The sequence below is a fragment of the Ambystoma mexicanum genome, chromosome 2q (assembly GCF_040938575.1).
Source record: "Ambystoma mexicanum isolate Mex_15411 chromosome 2q, UKY_AmexF1_1, whole genome shotgun sequence".
Classification (NCBI taxonomy): Eukaryota; Metazoa; Chordata; class Amphibia; order Caudata; family Ambystomatidae; genus Ambystoma; species Ambystoma mexicanum.
Window position 1 is genome coordinate 1269920974 of NC_090924.1, and position 22594 is coordinate 1269943567.

At 51.3% G+C, this 22594-nt stretch overlaps 1 protein-coding gene across 2 annotated transcripts in view; it reads left to right on the forward strand.

Moving 5' to 3' along the window:
• Window positions 1-22594, forward strand: part of CCNB3 (cyclin B3) — a 252761-nt gene that overhangs the window by 184670 nt on the left and 45497 nt on the right. For both annotated transcript variants that reach the window (XM_069648671.1, XM_069648670.1), the window contains exons 6-9: window positions 728-826; window positions 10963-11055; window positions 12794-12931; window positions 16498-16653. In XM_069648671.1, coding sequence (XP_069504772.1) covers window positions 728-826; window positions 10963-11055; window positions 12794-12931; window positions 16498-16653 — 486 coding nt within the window. The remainder of the gene's footprint in view (window positions 1-727; window positions 827-10962; window positions 11056-12793; window positions 12932-16497; window positions 16654-22594) is intronic.

Here is a 22594-nt window from a genome sequence, read left to right on the forward strand (position 1 = left end):
AAACATTTATAACAGTCAAATTTCTTTTTTGGGGACTGGAGTAAGGGATTAAAACGGGTGGGGAGGGCGTTGGGCGGGTGGCTTGGGTGAGGGGGACCAAATTAAAAAAAATACAGCTTTACGTTCTAAATGTTTAGACTGAGGTGCTTGTTAATTGGTTAGTTAGAATCACATGTAACTAGTATGAGTGATCATGATCGCCACACCCTGTCCACCTCCAATTCCTTGTAGAGTTTCGGGACAGCAGTCCTACTTTTTGCTTTCATGTGAAGCTGTTCCTGTCTGAAGGTGACTTACCAGTATGGGGTATTAGAAGTCTGCGTGCTATTCAGGATCAAATCTCTAGGTGTCTGATGTAGTAGATGCACAAGCTATGCATTAATCGGCCTTACTGTGGACTGCTGGAGTATCAGTAGTGGAGCTATTTTGGTAACTGGTTACTCCTCCAATTAGTAATTTTTCAAATGTAAAGTTGTGAAATGTTAATAAAATGTGGTTGCAGGCCTTTGCCTAATTATCTATTGTTGTAGTTGCATAGCATGCATTCTTTTTCAATTTCATAAGTCCAGAGTCTGCAGCTCTCCAGATTTTTGGACAGCCACTCCTATGATCCTTCCCCACAAAATATGCTGTTTACTGTTCATCGGAATTGTAGTTCAAAACATCTGGCGAACGAATGCATATGCCTTTTTTCTAATTTGTTTTTTTTTTTTGTTTTTCCTTGCAGCCAGTTCCAGAGATAGATGACATTGACAAGGATAATGACGACCCTTGTGTGAGCTCTTTATATGCCATGGACATCTTCAATTACATGAAGCAAAGAGAGGTAAAGGAGAGCCCTGTTACTATTGGGAGGCGAGAGTTTCAGGCAACCACGTTTTGCTGTGGTTCTTGGCCTGAGAGCCCAGGTGCTAGAGCATTCCACTATTTCTCCAGCATGGGGTCTGGCATGGATTCACATGCTCATGAATATTCCCCGTCGTTAGGCTGGGAATCCTCGGTAAAGAAAAAACCAGTATCAGTTTCGTTTCTGATCTGTCTTTCGTAGTAATAACCAATCACTGGTCTCTGCGTCATACTGACCACAGCCAATGACTGCCCTCTACCTAAGTACCGCCTCTGGCAGCCATCTTCAGATTTTTACCGCACGTTCATGTGTTGGGATCCTCGTGCTATTGCTCTCGAGCGTTAGTGCTATTTTTTTCGCGCTTTTTCACAAAAACTCGATTCTTTCGGTCAAAAGAGCCTCAAGCTCCACCGATTCTACATCCGATCCACGGGGACCCGTGTCGGATTCGTCTGCGCCCCTCAAGGGTGAAGATTTCGTCGAGCTACACTTCGGAGGACTCCAGAAGCTTCTCAGGCCCGGTCTCGGAGATGGCCCAGGAGAAGGGAAGCTCGACGCCCGGAAAGCTGTTCAGGGTTTGCCCTGGATGCCAGCTGCAGAACGTCTTTAAGGAGGACGAACACTCTTTCTGCCTTTACTGCCTTCATGAGGACAAGACGCACGTGGAGAAGGACTGTGCGTTTTGCGGCAACATGTCGGAACGGACCATGAAGGACCGCCATCAACGTCTCGCCAACTGGCTGGAGGGTAAGAGCCCGTCTGGCGAGAAGAAGAAGAAATCCGAGCGGTCTTCTAAGACCTTTGAGGGCGCCCCGGCGACGGGGGCCCAACATAAGGCTAAGCACCGCGAGTCCGCTGGCACCGGGAGCGCCGAACGGTCGGGCTCTACGGGCGCCAGGCAGGGCGCACCCTCCCCGGCACCATCAACCACGAGCCAACGCTCTGGGTCGGGTAAGAGGAAGGCCGAGCACCCGGCGAAACTCCTGGAGAGGCCCCGGTCGAGCTCTAAGGCAGAGGAGGAGCGTGGCAGTGCCCCCTCCCTCAAGGATAAGGCGGTGAGCGCACCTAAGGTGGTGAAGGCCTTGATCCATCCGACCAAGCCCTCTATCGAAACGGTCGCGGCGGCCCTGGCTCAGCCTGTGGAGGCTGCGCCAGTGGTGGCGACCTCGGGGCCTAGAATCTCCCTGCCTCCTCGGAGGGAGTCTTCTTTTGTGCCCATCGATAGGACCCCCGTGAAACCCCCCGTGGGGAAGAAGGGGGGGCAGGGCGTCGTCGTAGATTCGGCCTCAACCTCAGAAGAGGAGCTGATCGAGGTCTTAAGCCACGGCCTAGGCGTGGACGAAGGCCAGCCCGTCGGAATGGACCCCGACGCAGGTGACGACGACTACATCGTCGAGGGTACCGACGGGGCCCCTGCTCGCCCGTCGGATTCCCCTCTGCCAGCGCCGCAAGACAACTCGGCGGCCATTTTGTTGGCCATACAGTCCTTATGCTCCGAGATAAGGACGAGACTACCGTTACCGACGGAGGAACCTCTCCCGTCGGGGGATCCAGAACCGGGACCTTCTGGTGTTCCCCCTACCAAGAAAAGAAGGATCCATCCACCACCTCCTTTTCAACCGTCGCGCCCCGTCCAGCCCTCCTCCCCGTCCACCCGAGGGGATGATACGGGGACTGACACGGCAGCGACGGGTACGGACGACGAGGCATACGACGAGGATGTTCCGTCGTCGCCTCCCGCCAGGGCTTCTCCGCCTGACGAGATCGGATCTTTCCACTCCATGATCTCCAGGGCTTCCGAGCTTTTCCAACTCTGCCCTGAGGAGAAGAAAAAGGAAGGCTTCCTTTATCAGCGGCGCGAGGCCAAGAGGAAGACGGTCCTCGCAGTGCCTCTGTTGGACGACATTTGGGATGAGGGCCTTTCCCTCCTCAAGAACCCTTCCACGACGCCAGCTAGAAGAGACCGGTACGAGAAAAAGTACCGGGTCCGGGATGCGGCCCCCCTGTGCCTCCGGGCGCAGCCTACCCCGGATTCCGTCGTCTCCGCGGCAGCCAGGAAGAAAGCGGGGGGGGGTGCGGCCTCCACATCGACTTCCCCGCCGGACGGCGAGGGTAAGAAATTGGATGCTATGGGACGTAGAGTCATCTCGTCGGCAGCGACGACGATTAAAGCGGCCAATGCCTTGGCTATCGTGGCTCGCTACGACAGGGAGCTCTGGTACAAGATAGCTCCCCTACTGGATTTTCTGCCGGACGACAAGAGGGCGGAGGCCCTGGAGATCCTGCAGGAAGGTGAGGTGGCCTCGGACCACGCCATCACCGTGGCGACGGACATCGCCGACACTGGATTCCGCCAGCTGGGCAACGGCGTTTGCCTTCGACGTCGTGGATGGCTCAAAGCTACGGACTTCCGGCAGGACGTCCAGACTAGAGTCCTGGACATGCCCTTCGACGGGAACAACCTGTTTGGGAAGACAGTGGACGATTCCCTTCAGGCCATCAAGGCGGATACTGAGACGGCCCGGGCCCTCGGAGTTCTGCAGCAACGTCGGACGCCCTTTCGGAGCAGCGGAGGCAAGGGCGCCTCCAGAGGTTCCGGCGGCGGTTTCGCTTCCTACCGTCAAGCGGCCCGCTCGTCGTCGCAAGAGGCCTACAGAGGACGAGGCAAGTCTAGCGGACCCCGCCGTCGTCGCCCAGGAGGTCAAGGCGGCAAGGCCGCGTCCAAGCAGGATTGAACCGGCTGTGGGGTCGGGCCCCCACCGGAGCACCCCGGTGGGAGGCCGGCTGGCGGGCTTCGTCAGCGTGTGGGAGTCCATCTCCACCGACCGTTGGGTGCTGGACGCCCTGGCCCGGGGCCACGCGCTCGAGTTTCAAAGAAGGTGCCCGCGCGTCCCCCCCGTGGCCAGGAAAGAACTTCATGTCCCTCAACTTCTCCTGGAGGAAGGGGATTTCCTATCGTCGTTGGATTTGGAGGATGCCTACTTCCACATTCCCATCCTAAAGGGGCACCGAAAATTCTTCAGGTTCGTGGTCCAAGGGCGTCATTACCAGTTCAGAGCCCTCCCCTTCGGACTACGGTCGGCACCCAGGGTATTCACCAAGTGCCTCGCACCGGTGGCGGCGCAGCTGCGCCGCGAGGGGATCCACGTCTACCCCTACCTGGACGACTGGCTCATCCGCGCCAAGACGAGGGAGCTCGCCGTGGTTCACACGGCAAGGACCGTCCAACTCCTCACGGACCTGGGATTCTCCGTGAACTACGCCAAATCCCACCTGGTGCCCGCGCAAGTCGCACTGTTTCTGGGAGCGAGGCTCGACACAGTGTCCCTTCTGGCCTCCCCGTCGGAGGAGAGGACCAGGACCATCGTGGGCAAGGTGCAACGGATGTTGGTGGCCGACGCGGCCAAAGTGAGGTCCATCAAGTCCTTCCTCGGGATGTCTTCCTGCATCTACCTCATTCCCATGTGCAGGCTCCGGATGCGCCCGTTGCAAGAATTCCTGGATGCGCGCTGGATCCAGACGACGGGCAGCTTCGAGGAAAGGATCAAGCTCGACGAGAACTTCCGACGAGCGATACGGTGGTGGGGCACCCGCGCGCATCTGACGGCGGGCATGGACTTCCAGACCCCAGCCCACCAGGAGACTGTGACTACGGATGCCTCCCTGGAAGGGTGGGGAGCGCACACCGAAAATCTGCACGCAAAGGGACTCTGGCTCCCGACGGAGAAGTCCCTGCATATCAACGTCCTGGAGCTCCGTGCAGTGTTTTGGGCCCTCAGGTCTTTCCTTCCGTCCCTCAAGGGCAAGGTGGTGAGGATCTTCACCGACAACACCACCACCATGTTTTACATCAGGAAACAGGGCGGAACCAGGTCCCCAGCGCTGTCCAAGGAGGCGCAGGACCTGTGGCATTGGGCCGTCGCCCAAAGGATTTTTCTGGTGCCGTTTCATCTGGCAGGGATAAAAAACACCATCGCCGACTCACTCAGCAGGGAGCTGCGCTCGTGCCACGAGTGGGAACTACGGCAGGATCTGGTGGATCGCCTCTTCCGACGGTGGGGCACACCCCAGATCGACCTGTTCGCGACGGCGACGAACACCAAGTGCCGGAGGTTCGCCAGCAGGTTTCCCCAGACGAGGAGCATGGGCGATGCTTTCTCGTTCCCCTGGGAGGGCCTGTTCCTCTACGCGTTCCCTCCCTTGCCTCTGCTAATCCGGCTAGTCAACCTGCTCAAGAGGTCACGGTGCAGGATGATCCTCGTCGCACCCTCGTGGCCGAGGCAGATATGGTTCCCGGACCTTCTGGACTTGTCAGCGTCCCTGCCGATCAAGCTGCCGGCGGACGCGGATCTACTCTCCAGGGAAGAAGGCGCCATCCTCCACCACGACCCGAAGTCGCTGAACTTGCAGGCCTGGCTCCTGCAGCGTAGAGTTTGGAGGATACGACATACCGGCCGACTGCAGAGAGGTTCTTGCAAAGGCCAGGGCGTCCTCGACTCTTAAATGCTACGGACACAAATGGAAGAGGTTCTCTGTCTGGTGCCACGCACAGAAGATTAACCCTCTACGGATTACGGCTCCCCAAGTACTGCCGTACCTGCTGACGCTGGCCAAAGCTGGACTGGCACACGCGTCCATCAAGATTCATCTTGCTGCGATCTCCCGATACACCAGAACCACGGGGCGGACGTCCTTGTGGTCTCATCGTCTGGTGAAAGAGTTCATGAAGGGACTGTTCAGATCGTTCCCGCCGGTGAAGGCTCCGGCCCCGGCGTGGGAGCTCAACGTGGTGCTGACCAAGCTCATGGGACCTCCGTTCGAGCCTCTGCACTCGGCCCCGTTGAAGTTTCTATCGTGGAAAACTGCTTTTCTTGTGGCCATCACCTCCGCACGACGAGTGGGAGAGATCCAGGCCCTTTCCTGCAAGGCCCCGTACTTGACTTTCCACGACACGAGGGTAGTGCTCAGGACGCACCCCTCCTTCATGCCCAAGGTACCGTCGGAATTCCATCTCAACGAACCCTTGGTGTTGCCTGTATTCTTCCCGTCGCCTTCGTCGCCGGCTGAGAGGACTTTGCACTCGCTGGATGTAGCTAGAGCGCTGAAGTTCTACGTGGACCGCACGAAGTGTTTTCGGAAGACGTCACAACTCTTTGTGAACTTTGGACCTGTCAATCAGGGGAAGGCTCTCTCGAAGGCTTCCATTTCCAGATGGCTCTCCGGCTGTATCATGTACTGTCATCGGTTGGCAAACCGACCTCTGCCCGGCCGTCCGAGAGCCCATTCCACCAGAGCGATCGCAGCTACCACGGCGTTCCTTTCTGGTGTGCCCCTGCTGGACATATGCAGGGCTGCTACGTGGAGGTCGACGCACACCTTCACGAAGTTCTACTGCGTCGATCGGGATTCCAGGGAGGAGTCCAGGGTCGGCCAAGCAGTGCTGCGCAACCTGTTCGCCTGAGGTGAGCCTGGTGAGGAGGTAAGATGCTTAACGTTGAGTTTGATGCTATGCTTAATGTTGAGCCTTTGCCACCTCCCGTGGTTGTGCATGTGTATACTGCTATGTATTCTTTATTCATGAGCATGTGAATCCATGCCAGACCCCATGCTGGAGAAGGAACAAGTTACTTACCTGTAACTGTTGTTCTCCAGCATGGGTCTGGCATGGATTCACATGCGAACCCTCCCGCCTACCCCTCTGCGGCTCTTCACTTGGTCATACTGCCACTTCACGTGCTCCAAATCTGAAGATGGCTGCCAGAGGCGGTACTTAGGTAGAGGGCAGTCATTGGCTGTGGTCAGTATGACGCAGAGACCAGTGATTGGTTATTACTACGAAAGACAGATCAGAAACGAAACTGATACTGGTTTTTTCTTTACCGAGGATTCCCAGCCTAACGACGGGGAATATTCATGAGCATGTGAATCCATGCCAGACCCATGCTGGAGAACAACAGTTACAGGTAAGTAACTTGTTCCTTGCTTCCAAATTCACAGTACAAAAAAAAAATGCACCGTCAAACAAGCCTCACTATTGCACAATGCTTTTTCCATGAACATATCCCAGTGCCCTTAAAGACAGTTCAAGTGTGCCACTTTCTTTTCATTGTTTGCATCGGTGTGATGGTTCCTCACTGATGGGTTTACTCATGTATTTGTCTAAATCCATTATAAGTGTATGACTGCTGCATTGTCGTTCTGTTGGCACCCCAGCCATGAAACCTCAACCAGTCGTGCTCCGTGTACTGAAAAGACTTGTAGACCAATGAACGAGATGACCAGAGTCTTAACGCCTTCATTTTGAATAACTGTTTCAAATCGTTCTGCAAATGGTTTTCTTGGGTCAGGTGTCTGCATTTGTCGTTGGTGTGTATAAATGGCAGTCTTACTTTATATGTTAAGTTACTGAAGTCTGAGGGCCCCACAGTACCTGCAGTAATAAAAAGGTTTGCTAAAATCGTAGTATCTGAAGCTGGGTAGTTTGTGAGTGCCTAACAAGCATCCAGTACAACGGCTAGGCGGAGGAACCTCTGGCCTTCTAAATCCACAAATCTACCAAAGTACTACATTTAGAATGTAACCAACATAAGGGAACCAGCCCATCATCTAAAGGTCCACTAAGGGACCATATTCAATTCACATATACCATTGCTTATGGGAACCAGCCCAACTCTTTAGACTTGCCTCCATATTGACTACTTTCTGAAATCAACTCAATCTTACTAGGACTTATTCAATGCATACTGCAGGACTGTTTTAGAGTGGTTGGCAGTTGTCTGGAGATGCCTTGCATTGAGGTGGTGTTGCCGTTTAGAAATAACATTTTGGATTATTTTACTGGTCCATGAGGAAAGATGTAGTTTATTGCCTTCTAAGTTGATTGGTGGCCTTTGAGGAACAGGTGACCTGGTCCTTTTTAACCACATTTGTGTTCTGGGATGACATTGAAGGACCCCGGTGCCAGTTTTGTTGGAATCGCCAACTCGTGGGCCGATGTTAGACGAGAATTGATGTAGTAACCCTGTGGGAGACAACACAATCCTTGTTCTCTTGGTCGGTAACCCACCTATTGGTATAGGTCTATACTACACAAGTGTATAGTGTGACTGAGCAGCCAGGCTTAACTCAAGGCAGGGTAAATGTGAGCTGTAGAGGTTCAGCATCAAAATTCACCAATAAGGGTATCCAGGTAACACTTAACACTCAAGGTTTTCTAGTGAAATAATGTATTATTTATCAGTTTTAAATGAGCATTCTTTAAAAAGGGCATTGTGCAGCAATAAAAATACACTTCAAAATACTTCTGAGAATCCAGGCAAAGCAAGTAGATACTCTTTAGAGATGCTTCATACACACTTCCTACACCCTAAGGTGACTTCACTAACTAGGACAGTAATGGCATTTATATATCACTTTTGCACTTTTGCTTTCTACCAACCTCAAAATTTACAAAGGTTAAAGGAAGGAAATAAAATGTTAAACAGGTTATCGGAGCATGTGAGCGCTTTAAATCTTCCAATGAAGTCTAGATGCTAACCTTAACTTTAGTTAAAAACCAATGCATCACCTATGAGGAACAGTAAGAATCAATGGAATAGGAGTCTGCAGGGAGCCAGGACAGCCAAAGTCAATTGGAGCAAAGTCTATGGAGCTGAGGCACTTGGGAAACGTTTTTCACAAAGTTGGAGCATTTGTTGAAGAAAAATCACTGTCTGGTCACAAGCTGTTACACTTGGCTACAATCAACTCTAGAAACGTAGCTACTTCAAGTCTGAACTGAGAAAAGCAAGCTACAGACGATGAGGTAAGTAAGTCGGAACAGTACCTTTTGGTTAGAGTATCCAGTTGGCTTCTGTCTGGTTGCAGTGATACAGATCCTGTGTTCCTGGGCCTCAGTCATAGGGACAAGAGGTAGGACGTCTGGAGGACTCCTGCACAGCAATTCAAAGGTCGACGGGCGTTCTTCGGATCAGCAGCACTTCATGGTTTCAGTGCTCGGTAAATAGCAACACCGCAGATCTTGGACACCAGTTGTACTTCACTCCTTGAGTCCAGCACTCTGGTGAGGTGACTCGAGCGTGGGTCGTCCTGCTTCGGGAGGGTCCTCTGGAGATGCATGGAGCTTTTGGCCGGCTTACAGACGTTGCACTCGACTATGGATTTCTAGACCCCTGGCACTCTGTTTCTGCAGAAGCAAAGAAGTACAGCCAGTTGAGGAAGGTCTTCCAGCAAAGTTTGTCTCTGGGTTAGTTGATCCCACTAAACCAAGGGAAGAAGTCATCCTCTCCGGAGCTTCTCCTGTCAATACATTTTCAGCACTGCAGCAGGGCTTTACCGGCAGTTAAACGGTCCAGGAGAATGCAGCAAGCTTTGTTCATAGATTCTTCGTTCGTGTTCTTCTCAGTGGTCGCTGTCTTCAGTCCAAGAAGCCTCGCCATTGAAGCAGGTTTCTCCCATTCATGCATAGCTTAGCTGTCCTGCAAGGAAAGCCAGCCAATCATGACTGGGTGCATTCAGGTAACAGACTAAGGACAGAGGAGTTTCGGGCACCTCCCTAGCTTCCTTCTCTTCCAGACACTGGAGCCAGAGGTGGGTTTCCGTACTGAAGCCTGCCAAAGGCAACAAAAGGCTCAAACCTGGTTTGGCACGCAGATTAAAACCCAAGAAAGACCTCAAAAACAGACCACTGCCACCAGCCATTTAAAGTTGTGAGGGTAACCTAAAACATGTTACAGTAAGTAGGAAAAGGAGCTACTAAGTAACCCCCAGCACGCCACAGAAGATGGTCAGTAAAGTCAATTTCACTTTATTTTTCTTGGGAATAGTAGTTCACACAAGGAAAGGTATTTAAACCTTATGAGAAATCTAAAGGATTTCTGTGACACTGCACTGAAAGCGCTGCGTCACTGTACAAAAGTAGATGCCTATGGAGTTTGTCACAACCCAAAAAACGGTTATCCAAATCGGATCAAAATACATGGGAGAGGGAGAAAAAGGGCTCCCTCTCGTTGCAGGGAATTGGCACAGAAATTAGAATTTTCCCTAACAGTCGAGTGGAGAAGATCCCATGATCCTGGGCTTCTGTCCAGGTGAAGACCTCCGCTTTTCACATCCTTCAATGGACCCTAGAGCAGCACAGCAATGTATGTTTCTCGTTCCTTGGCATTAACTCGTCTGTTTTCGTGTTCAGTGCTTGAGTGGGCAATGCCTGCTTTGCTTGCCTGTTCTCCCAATCATTTTCTTGAGTTCATTTTCTTGCGTTTTTAATTTGTCTGTTCACCCATTACTGTCGATCACCATTGCTGTCTTTTGAGCCACTGTGCGATATTCAGGTTTACCTGGGCCGTGGGCTAAGTGACATCTCCCTCGTTCATTTCTTTGGGAGAAGCTCCAGAGCTGGCTGCTTGCGTGATTTTAGGACCTTCCATGTAGCAGTGTGGTCCAGTTCATAAATGCAGCACACTGGTCCGTTGCTGCACTTGCCAAATCCCTTAGTTAATTTTGAATCATTTAGATGATAAAACATCCCTGTGAAATTTCTTTTGCATTTGTGTATGCACGTTTTATTTTTGGCCTTTATAACTAGAGAAACGGGTAAGGTTTTGCTCTGTGGGATGCTTGGGGGATAAGGAGGGGAGGGGTGTATTTACAGCTGTTTAAGGTTGTGGGCCCACGTGCCTATTGTAAAAGGATGATGTAGCGTTTACATGTGGCTGATTGCTGTTTTTCCAAATTGGTAATTGGTTACATGATGTTTGACGCCTTGTGTTGCGGATGGCAACACAGTGCCCATTTTAATCTGCTAATTTGTTACCTCACCTACTGGTAACTAGTGTAAATATTCTTGGCGTGCAAAGTGTTACGGTCAATGCAAACTAAAAAGATGTGTGTAATAGAAAGGAGGGTGCATGGATTTGAGATGTACTTGCCTTGCCAGAGGCCAGTTGAAGGGTAATACACTTTAAAAATCGAACTGTTGGGTTGAGCAATCTGTGATGATCCTTTTCCACTGCAAAGCACCTCTTTGAAAGGAGTGGTCCTGGTAGGGCTAGCGCTTGCAATGTCTCGCTGGATGCAATGTAGTTCCTAATACTGCCTTTAATTCTCTCCCACAGGAAAAATTTGTGATGCCAAATTACCTTTTGAAGCAGCATGATATTAGCAAGGACATGCGGGCGATCCTCATCGACTGGATGGTGGAAGTGCAGGTGAGTCGCGGTTTGCTCCCTAGTTCATTAATTTGGGCTTCTCCAGCAGACATTCATTCAGCCCCTTTCAGGCAAATTCAGGATCTCAAAGTCTGGGTCCCTGCTTTGGCGCAATCAATCGTTGCCAAGTTTTAATGCAGAAACCTGTGGGTGTTCACATCAAGAAACCGTGTCCCGTCCTTAAATGTAGGTTTTCTTTTGTTTTTGGTTCTCTGCTGTTGAGACGGACGGCACGCCTAAGCCTCTATACCTCGAGTCTACTAAACCAGAGATAAAAAAAAGGTTGCAAATGAGCTGCCCCATTATTTCGCCACAGCACACCATTTCTTAAACCAACAGCCGATTACTCGCCAATTGGGTTCTTGGTCAAAGTCTCGAATTGAAAGGGTCTTTTATTTTTTAATTTATTTTTTCGGGAGGTGGGGACCTTCCCCAAACCCTCGTCTTTGGTGTACTAAAGCAAAAACAATATTTTTTTAAAAAAAAAATTCGATCCTTTTTGTTTACGGTCGAATTGACTCGACCCTTTTGTCATTCGACCCTTTTGCATCGAAACTTTGACAGGATACCCGCCAATGGCAAGCGCACATTTTGAGGCCTGTACTTACCATGGCTTTGCTTTTAATTCCCAATGTCTGCAGCTAATGATGGCTTGGGAGCTCTTCCTATTGAAACGTTCAGCTTTGGTTTGCTGAAATGTGTTTTATGGTTTTCATTGACATCCGCAGGGAGGAAGTGTTCCAACTTTTAGACTATGAAGGGGATTTACTTTATTGGACAAAGATGAAATTCAAATGTTTACAATCTGGAGTATTACTAGGAACAATCCTATACCCCCTTTGATAAGCGGCAACTCTGTTGTAATTACGTAGCAGGTTTGTGGTGCCCCTTTCACTGGGTTTTGTATAGTTGCATTTGGAGAATGTTGTCCCTCTTCCATTGGCTTTTGAATACCTTGTACAATTTACAAAATATAGAAAGAATTCGATTAAATGTTGCAGCCTAACCACACCCCGCCATGCTGTTTTATTTTTATTTATTATTTATTTATTTTTTTGACAGCTTTTGCTTTTACTCTGCTCCTGGGCATACTATGGTTCTTTTACATGTGGCAGGCACTCATGGGGTTATATCTGGGCACCAAATACGTGAATGGCTTACCAAAGGATGCCCACTTAGCATTGTAGTTTTGTTTGTATTGGATAGCTGCTTGCAACTGAATTTCCTTCCCACTAATCAACGCGTCGTGCGTACAGTTCTTGCTATCCACTAATCTCTGATGCTTTGGCGGGAACCTGATGGTCCCGAAAGTTAAATCTTTGTATTGAGAGAAATAAACTTTAGAAGGGCAAAAAGGTTTACACGCCGAAATACTTCCACGCATTTTGATACAATTGAGCACTTATCTTCCTAAATGCAGCCTGCACTTCTCGAATCCTCATAGCCTAATGGCCCATTGCTTTCCAAATGCTCATACAATCTAACTACATTCTGTTCAGACCGTACTATACGTTTTCTAGGTGGGGTGGGGGTTGGCTGCAGCAGTTTTTTGAAACTATACTATAAATCTCTCCCAGTCCACATATCTCAATATTTGAGGGATGTTCCAGAAATGGCTTGGACGGGAGCATGTTGTGCAGCATAGTTTAAGTGCAATTTACTGTGTCCTGTAGCCCTTCTTAGAGTTTATTTTTGAACAAGTTTTGCAGAAAGTAATGGCAGTTTTTTTCTCTTTCAGGAAAACTTTGAGCTGAACCACGAGACGCTGTACTTGGCTGTGAAGCTGGTCGATCACTACTTGGCAGTGGCAATTAGTATGAGGGAAAAGTTGCAGCTCATTGGCTCCACAGCAATTCTCATCTCTTCAAAGTTTGAGGTGATTTATTTACCATATTCCTTTGTAGGCCAAATCTGGTTGTTTGAAGTGTTCTGCTCTTCCAAATCCGCAGGCAACATTTATTCTTGGAATGTGCGATTTAATGTCTTGCACTGTGTCCTGGCTCTTTCTGATTCCAGATAGGCTGCATATCCTTTAAGCATGCGGCTACTCTAGGATCTGCATATTAGAAGTGTTGGATAATACTGTATGCAGTCCACATGCAAACATGTTAGAGGATTAAGTACACTTATGGTTAAGGCATGTATCTAGTTTCCTTTTTTCCTGCCAAAGGTGTCCATTAAAATCTGCTGCTCTTGCGCCCTGCACGCCTGGTACGGAGTGTCGCCTCCCCCCCTACACTTATTCCTCAGAGTTCATATCAGTGGTCTGTGTTCAATGCGTTTTGTGCAGTGACTTCTGGAAACTGATCCAGACCAACATTCGGGGAACCACTTCCAGGTGCACATCCTGTTTCTAGAAGTTCCTGTAAACCAGTTTCGAATTTACACAATTTAATGGCCCCTATTCCTCCCGATGTGACTTTGGTGAAGAGTGAGCAGATGGAGGTAGATACTGGGGTCTTTGTATGCTGGGCCCTATATTCATTTTTCAATAAGTGCCCATTGCTCCTGCTACTCTGTAATAAATGGTAGGAAAACTCTAGCGTCGCCTTGGCGAAGTGTACAGAAACGCATGTTCAGAAGACTGACGGTTTATAGTCATAATCTCGAATACAAATATGTCGAAAGTCATAATGTCGAAAAAATAAAGTCGAAAACAAAAATGTCGAATTTCTTTTTTTTTTTGTTGATTTTTATTCGAAATGGGGGGGTTACCCCCAACCCCCCTTTTTTAATTTTTTTTATATGTTTAACCCCTTTTTTTTACCACCGGAACCCCAAAAAAACATGTAAATTAAAAAAAAAACAATTCGACATTTTTGTTTTCGACATTGTTTCCACATTATTGTAATTCGACATTTTGTTTTCGAGATAATGACTGGACACCGACTTTGACGATACCCCACTCTGACTTGTCAGAGGAATCGGTGTCATTAGCATAGTAGCCGTTGCAACCAGCCCTACAGATGAGGGATGCATTGACCGCTTTTACTCCCTAAAAATAGGAAAATACTAAACTACTCCCACCAAAGGAAACGTACATAGGACCTTACTCCTGCTTTCACCCATTGATCACAGCACCATAGATGTCTTTGGACTGGTAGAGCACATAGTACCACAGGAAGAAACAACTATTTTTATTGCCCGATTCGAAGACTTAAACCAGTATCTTTTAATGTATATGAATAACTAGGTGCAAAGGAAATTATTACAAATATTTCAATTTTCCAGTTTATTACCTGCTTATAAAATACTCCCATTGGGCATTGGACTTAGATTTGTACTCCCTAAAAATATCTTTTATTACCAACTTTAAAAAATAGGGAGTAAAATTCTCCCACTTCAAAACTGGAGCACTGATTGCAACCATTCTCGGTCTGAAGAAGGGGGAAGCCTCCCTTCGATTGTGAAAGCCCTGTTGCTACCTTCTCAGCAGTTAGTTTCCTCTTAACCATTAACAGGTTATCGCAATTTCCTTTTTTTAATACCGAGGTTCGTGGTGAACCTCACAAAGTAGTCTCATACTAGAAGGGTCCAGGTTGTAGAATAGATCTTAAAGTTTAGAAAACCGTTTTTTCTGCTTGAAGGGGTTGGTTACTCAGGAAAGCAAATCGAGGGAAGGTCAAGTCCATTGCGCAAAAGGCCACTTTTAACCCGATAGCCCATAAGAGCACTTCACTCATAGGCCTGTCGGCCGGTTTGAAGTTGTTTGGTCGGGATTTGCAACCTGAGGCAACAGGCTTGTTTCGATTGGAATTTGTCTTGACCACTCCTTGCTGGTAGCAAGGCTCAACTACCAGGGTAGGAAGTACTGCAAAGTAGTTCAGGGTTTGGCATCAAGGAACTGGCCTGGCCACTACTGATCTGGGTCATCCCCAGCTAGCATGAAGTTAAGTCGGACTGTGGACCTAGGAGTCTGGCCAAAATGGGCAAAGAAGTGTGGAAGATCACAGGCAGAGCCACAGTTTTGGACCTGGGATTAACAGACCCGTTGAAGGTGTGTTGTGTATGCAGGCGGCTTGGCTCACCATCTGGCAATATCAGGCAGGCTACAGCGGGAAGTGTGAATCCCCTTCTATCAAGGGAGATGAGCAATCTCGGCCGAAACCTGCCCACATAACACGGTTTGGATGTGGTGTGCCCAAAGAGCATCCATCTCAGTTCAAGTAGATGTTGTGGATATGAATGAAGGATTCCATTGGTGTTCCCCCGATGAGTTCTACTGCAGGTTCATCCTTGATCGCAAAAGCTCCTGAGGAAAGAGTTTGAAATTGCTGAAAGATATTTAGTTACTGGTTCTAGCTTAGAAGAGACTGGTTGGCTTGATGCCAACCACCATCTGGATCTACCATTGACTCCTTGCGCCACACAAACCACTTAGTGACGTTTGCGAATCTGCGGGTCCTATATAATGAACACATTTATAGATTGGCTCTCATGTTAAAGTTAGATTGACGACTCTATATGTACTTGCACCTAGATATCCAGAGGTGAAGCATACCTACTGTATAATGCCCGATTATCCAGGAGCTGCCCAGCAAATCGGGTTTAAACCCTGCAAAGGGCACCAGACTGTCGTGGACCTGTGGGGTTTGAACAAATACATGATCAAAAATACTTTCAGAATGGAGACTTTGCAGAACATCCTGGTTGTTCAGAAGGGGGTTGTCTTTGCGCCTATAGAGCAGAACTGCTCTTATTTCCACCTGCCAATTCTAACAAAACACTGAAGATCCTTGTTTCAAGCAATTACTAGTTTAGGATCCTGCCCTTCTGATTCATGTCAGCATTAAGACCACCCTGCTTGTGGAGCACCTGCGAATGTGCTCTGTCCATGTTGCTCCATATTTTGTTGATTGGCTTTTTCGCACTGCTTTCACAGAGGGGGCAATGCGAGCTGCGCTGATTGGGGTTTTCAGTGAACATCAAAAGTCTGCTTTTGAACCAACATGCAACACAGTTCTTGGTTCTGTTTAGTATGTAGTCTTTTTCCTGCCATTTATTTATCATGGACAAAAGACTGCATACTGTTGGCTGCATTCTTGCAGGCTGCAGAGGTCATCTCGCGCTGTACACTAGTGCACACAGGCTCTTACTCAACAGCCCCGAAGAATACATATTCTGTGGGCTTCTTTGCTATTAGTACTGCTGTGGCAATAACTTTTTTGGATTACCCTTTTGATGAATTGATGCAACCTTCAACTGTACGTTTGCTTGGGTGGAATGCACCTCTGCCAAATTATATTCTGCCCATTGTACATATTTTGTTTATTTTACTTGAATGGGCGGAGTTGGGGTTATTAGTTTGGTGGACTCCGGTCTCTAGATTAATACTTGTATCACTGCAACTGGGCTATAATCAAACAAAAAATGTCTTCATTAAAGTTTGTAAACCATACAGGGTTAACTCCTAGCACCTCTTTATCCTGTTTTTTTCAACAGGAACGCTGCCCACCCTGTGTGGATGACTTCCTGTATATCTGCGATGATGCGTACAAAAGGGAAGAGATCATCTCCATGGAAATGGAAATCCTGAGGAGGCTTGACTTCGATATTAATATTCCAATCTCGTATCGGTTCCTGCGGAGGTTTGCAAAGGTAAGTCGGGTTTGTGGGTATACAGACACTTTGAACGCCCTAAACTCCCAGTGGTACATCTAGGGATACCAAAGTCACATGCACAACTGGAAGCTAATTTCTTCATAGAGGTTGCTTCTCAGCTCCTGTCCAGTTACGTATTCTGATCAAAGGCGTTTTAGCTTACTTTTGATAAGCCTGAAAATGGATCTAAGTGAGCATGAACCTTTTATCAGGTGTCGAGATCCTTCTGTAAAAGACAGTAAAGTTGTGGCCAAAACAAGGTGTAACATACTAGTCTGGAATTAATTGAGCTCTTCACTGAGGCCACCAATCCCATTTTCTGCTCAGGACGGGGATTTGTAGTAAATGGGAAAGAAGGGGTGGAAGGAATGAGACTGGATGACCTTGTAATGCATGGACAACTGTAACTTGAGCACTGAAATAGTCACTCATCCCTCAAGTTTCCACAAACACAGCACACATTTTCTTGCTGGCTGATGGCTATTGGTGAGGGCTCCCGATACATTGTCTCCTTCATACTTGTGGGTGGCTTGGATGTGGACCCTCCTACCAGCGCCTTTTCTGCTCTGATGGGAACAGACCTGGTGCAGTTCCAGGGCGTGCTTTGTGTGCTTCCCAGAGTAGCTTTAATTTTTTTTTTTTTTAACCACCCTTCGTTGCCTCGCCTCCCCAGGTGCAAGTCGGTCGTGGGAGACTTTACCATGTGCGCCTCATGCGATCGCTCCTTCCCGGCATCAGACCACTGTGCGCTTGCCATGAGTGTCTGGGGCCTGATCACCGGTGGGATGCATGCAGCGCCCTCACTACGCTTTCTTACAAATCCCTTGTTTCAGTTGAGCTAGAGCTTCGATACATCTCCGCCGGGGTCATCTGAAGGACTTTGTGGTAAAATCTTCAAGGCACAACATGGTAGGCCTATTAAGTAAGGCATCCAAGCACGGTGACTCATTTCCTGGGGCACTGTTGGCTGGGAGGGGTTTCTCTGACCCTGATACCAGTGCAATGCCTGTGGCTCTCCCGGGCCTATCACCAAGGGGCTATCCAGCTCTTCTACCCACCTAGGTGCAAGAAGCCTGAGATGCTGGCACGCTGCACCTCCCCTCCTCCCCCGACCCCCCCTCCTCCCTCCACTCCTGCATCTGATGACCAGCAATGAGGTTCAGGTCAGGGACCACAACACTCCTGTTGCGTTGGCTGACTCCATTTCTGAAAAGCTGGAAGTGTTAGTCGAGAATCCCTCGATCCTCTGTGGTCTTCACCTTCCCACCCCTTCCTTCACTGCTGCAGATTGGCTCTCCATTAATGATGAGGGAGATATTGCAACTCGGGAGCATGCGTGCAGTGGAGCTGGTGTCTCTTCAGGAAAGGGGCTCTTGTTACTATTGCAGAATATTCACAGTACCCATGAACAACAAGGCGGATCTGAGGGTAGTTGGATCTTTCCTCTCCCTGCCCCTTAAACACTTCAAGATGGTAATGCCATCTGCCCTGGATGCCAGCTGCAGAACGTCTTTAAGGAGGACGAACACTCCTTTTGTCTCTACTGCTTACATGAGGACAAGACGCACGTGGAGAAGGACTGTGCGTTTTGCGGCAATATGTCGGAGCGGACCATGAAGGACCGCCATCAACGTCTCGCCAACTGGCTGGAAGGGAAGAGCCCGTCAGGCGAGAAGAAGAGGAAGAAATCCGAGCGGTCTTCTAAGACCTTTGAGGACGCCCCGGCGACGGGGGTCCAACACAAGGCCAAGCACCGCGAGTCCGCTGGAACCGGGAGCGCCGAACGGTCGGGCTCTACGGGCGCCAGGCAGGGCGCACCCTCCCAGGCACCTTCAGCCACGAGCCAACGCTCTGGGTCGGGTAAGAGGAAGGGCGAGCACCCGGCGAAGCTCCTGGAGAGGCCCCAGTCGAGCTCGAAGGCCCCATCGGAGGGGGAGCGAGGCAGTGTCCCCCCCTCAAGGATAAGGCGGTGAGCGCACCTAAGGTGGTGAAGGCCTTAATCCATCCGGCCAAGCCCTCTATCGATACTGTCGCGGCGGCCCTGGCTCAGCCTGTGGAGGCTACACCAGTGGTGGCGACCTCGGGGCTCAGAGTCTCCCTGCCACCTCGGAGGGAGTCCTCTTTTGTGCCCATCGATAGGACCCCCGTGAAATCCCCGGCGGGGAAGAAAAAGGGGGGGGCAGGGCGTCGTCGTAGATTCGGCTTCAACCTCGGAGGAAGAGCTGATCGAGGTCTTAAGCCACGGCCTTGGCGTGGAAGAAGACCGGCCCGTCGGGATGGATCCCGACGCAGGTGACGACGACATCGTCGAGGGTGCCGACGGGGCCCCTGATCGCCCGTCAAATTCCCCTCTGCCAGTGCCGCAAGACAACTCGGCGGCCATTTTGTTGGCTATACAGTCCTTATGCTCAGAGATAAGGACGAGACTACCGTTGCCGACGGAGGAACTTCTCCCGTCGGGGGATCCGGGACCTTCTGGTGTTCCCCCGCCCAAGAAAAGAAGGATTCACCCTCCACCTCTTTTTCAGCCGTCGCGCCCCGTCCAGCCCTCCTCCCCGTCCACCCGAGGGGATGATACGGGGACTGACACGGCAGCGACGGGTACGGACGACGAGGTATACAACGAGGATCTACCGTCGTCACCTCCCACCAGGGCTTCTCCGCCCGACGAGATTGGATCGTTCCACTCCATGATCGCCAGGGCATCCGAGCTTTTCCAACTCTGCCCTGAGGAGAAGAAAAAGGAAGGATTCCTTTATCAACGGCGCGAGGCCAAGAGGAAGACGGTCCTCGCGGTGCCTCTACTGGACGACATTTGGGATGAGGGCCTCGCCCTCCTCAAGAACCCTTCCACGACGCCAGCTCGAAGAGACCGGTACGAGAAGAAGTCCCGGACGCGGCCCCCCTGTGCCTCCGGGCGCAGCCTACCCCGGACTCCGTCGTCTCCGCGGCGGCCAGGAAGAAAGCGGGGGGGGGGTGCGGCCTCCACATCGACTTCCCCACCGGACGGCGAGGGAAAGAAATTGGACGCTATGGGACTCGGGGTCATCTCGTCTGCAGCGACGACGATTAAAGCGGCCAACGCCTTGGCTATCGTGGCCCGCTACGACAGGGAGCTATGGTACAAACTGGCTCCCCTGCTGGACTTCCTACCGGACGACAAGAGGGCGGATGCCCTGGAGATCCTACAGGAAGGTGAGGTGGCGTCGGACCACGCCATCACTATTGCGACAGACATCGCCGACACTGGGTTTCGCCAGTTGGGCAACGGTGTGTGCCTTAGGCGGCGTGGATGGCTCAAGGCTACGGACTTCCGTCAAGACGTACAGACCAGAGTCCTGGACATGCCGTTCGATGGGAACAACCTGTTTGGGAAAACAGTGGACGATTCCCTTCAGGCCATTAAAGCGGACACTGAGACGGCCCGGGCCCTTGGGGTTCTGCAGCAACGACGGACGCCCTTTCGGAGCAGCGGAGGCAAGGGCGCCTCCAAAGGTTCCGGCGGCGGTTTCTCCACCTACCGTCAAGCGGCCCGCTCGTCGTCTCAGTAGGCCTACAGAGGACGAGGCAAGTCTGGCGGACCCCGCCGTCGTCGCCAAGGAGGTCAAGGCGGCAAAGCCTCGTCGAAACAGGATTGAACCGGCCGTGGGGTCGGGCCCCCACCGAAGCACCCCGGTGGGAGGCCGGCTGGCGAGCTTCGTCAGCGTGTGGGAGTCCATCTCCACCGACCGTTGGGTGCTGGACGCCTTAGCCCGGGGCCACGCGCTCGAGTTTCAAAGAGGTGCCCGCGCGTCCCCCCCCCCCGTGGCCAGGAAAGAGCTTCACGTCCCTCAGCTTCTCCTGGAGGTAAAGGCGATGCTCAGGAAGGGCGCCATCGAACTCGTCCCAAAGAGGCTTCGGGGCTCCGGAGTTTACTCGAGATACTTCCTCGTGAAGAAGAAGACGGGAGGATGGCGCCCCATCCTAGACCTGCGACGTCTGGTCAGCTGGAGGAAGGAGACTTCCTGTCGTCGTTGGATTTGGAGGATGCCTACTTCTATATTCCCATCCTAAAGGGGCACCGAAAATTCCTCAGGTTTGTGGTCCAAGGGCGTCACTACCAGTTCAAAGCCCTCCCCTTCGGACTACGGTCGGCACCCAGGGTAATTCACCAAGTGCCTTGCACCGGTGGCGGCGCAGCTGCGCCGCGAGGGGATCCACGTCTACCCCTACCTGGACGACTGGCTCATCCGAGCCAAGACGAGGGAGCTCGCCGTGGAGCACACGGCAAGGACCGTCCAACTTCTCACGGACCTGGGATTCTCCGTGAACTACGCCAAGTCCCACCTGGTACCCGCGCAAAACGCACTGTTTCTGGGAGCGAAGCTCGACACAGTGTCCCTTCTGGCCTCCCCGTCGGAGGAAAGGACCAGGTCCATCCTGGGCAAGGTACAGCGGATGTTGGTTTCTGACGCGGCCAAGGTGAGGTCCATCAAGTCCCTCCTCGGAATGATGTCTTCTTGCATCTACCTCATTCCCATGTGCAGGCTCCGGATGCGCCCGTTGCAGGAGTTCCTGGATGCGCGCTGGATCCAAACGACGGGCGGCTTCGAGGAGAGGATCACACTCGACGAGAGTTTCCGCCGAGCGGTCCGGTGGTGGGGCACCCGCGTGCATCTGACGGCGGGCATGGACTTCCAGACCCCAGACCACCAGGAGACAGTGACCACGGATGCCTCCCTGGAAGGGTGGGGAGCGCACACCGAAAATCTGCACGCGAGAGGCCTTTGGCTCCCGACGGAGAAGTCCCTCCATATCAACGTCCTGGAGCTCCGTGCAGTGTTCTGGGCCCTCAGGTCCTTCCTTCCGTCCCTCAAGGGCAAGGTGGTGAGGATCTTCACCGACAACACCACCACCATGTTTTACATCAGGAAACAGGGCGGAACCAGGTCCCCAGCACTGTCCAAGGAGGCGCAGGACCTGTGGCATTGGGCCGTCGCCCAAAGGATGTTTCTGGTGCCGTTTCATCTGGCAGGGATAAAAAACACCATCGCCGACTCACTCAGCAGGGAGCTGCGCTCGTGCCATGAGTGGGAACTACGGCAGGATCTAGTGGATCGCCTCTTCCGACGGTGGGGCACACCCCAGATCGACCTGTTCGCAACGGCGACGAACTCCAAGTGCCGGAGGTTCGCCAGCAGGTTTCCCCAGCCAAGGAGTATGGGCGATGCTTTCTCGTTCCCCTGGGCGGGCCTGTTCCTATACGCGTTCCCTCCATTGCCACTACTGATCCGGCTCATCAACCAGCTCAAGAGGTCACGGTGCAGGATGATCCTAGTCGCACCTGCGTGGCCGAGGCAGATATGGTTCCCGGACCTTCTGGACTTGTCAGCGTCCCCGTCAATCAAGCTGCCAGTGGACGCGGATCTGCTCTCCAGGGAAGGAGGCGCCATCCTCCACCACGACCCGAAGTCGCTGAACTTGCAGGCCTGGCTCCTGCAGCGCTATAGTTTGGAGGATACGACATACCGGCCGACTGCAGAGAGGTTCTTGCAAAGGCCAGGGCGTCCTCGACTCTTAAATGCTACGGACACAAATGGAAGAGGTTCTCTGTCTGGTGCCACGCACAGAAGATTAACCCTCTAAGGATTACGGCTCCCCAAGTACTGCCGTACCTGTTGACGCTGGCCAAAGCTGGACTGGCACACGCGTCCATCAAGATTCATCTTGCTGCGATCTCCCGATACACCAGAACCACGGGGCGGACGTCCTTGTGGTCTCATCGTCTGGTGAAAGAGTTCATGAAGGGACTGTTCAGATCGTTCCCGCCGGTGAAGGCTCCGGCCCCGGCGTGGGAGCTCAACGTGGTGCTGACCAAGCTCATGGGACCTCCGTTGGAGCCTCTGCACTCGGCCCCGTTGAAGTTCCTGTCGTGGAAAACAGCGTTTCTTGTGGCCAT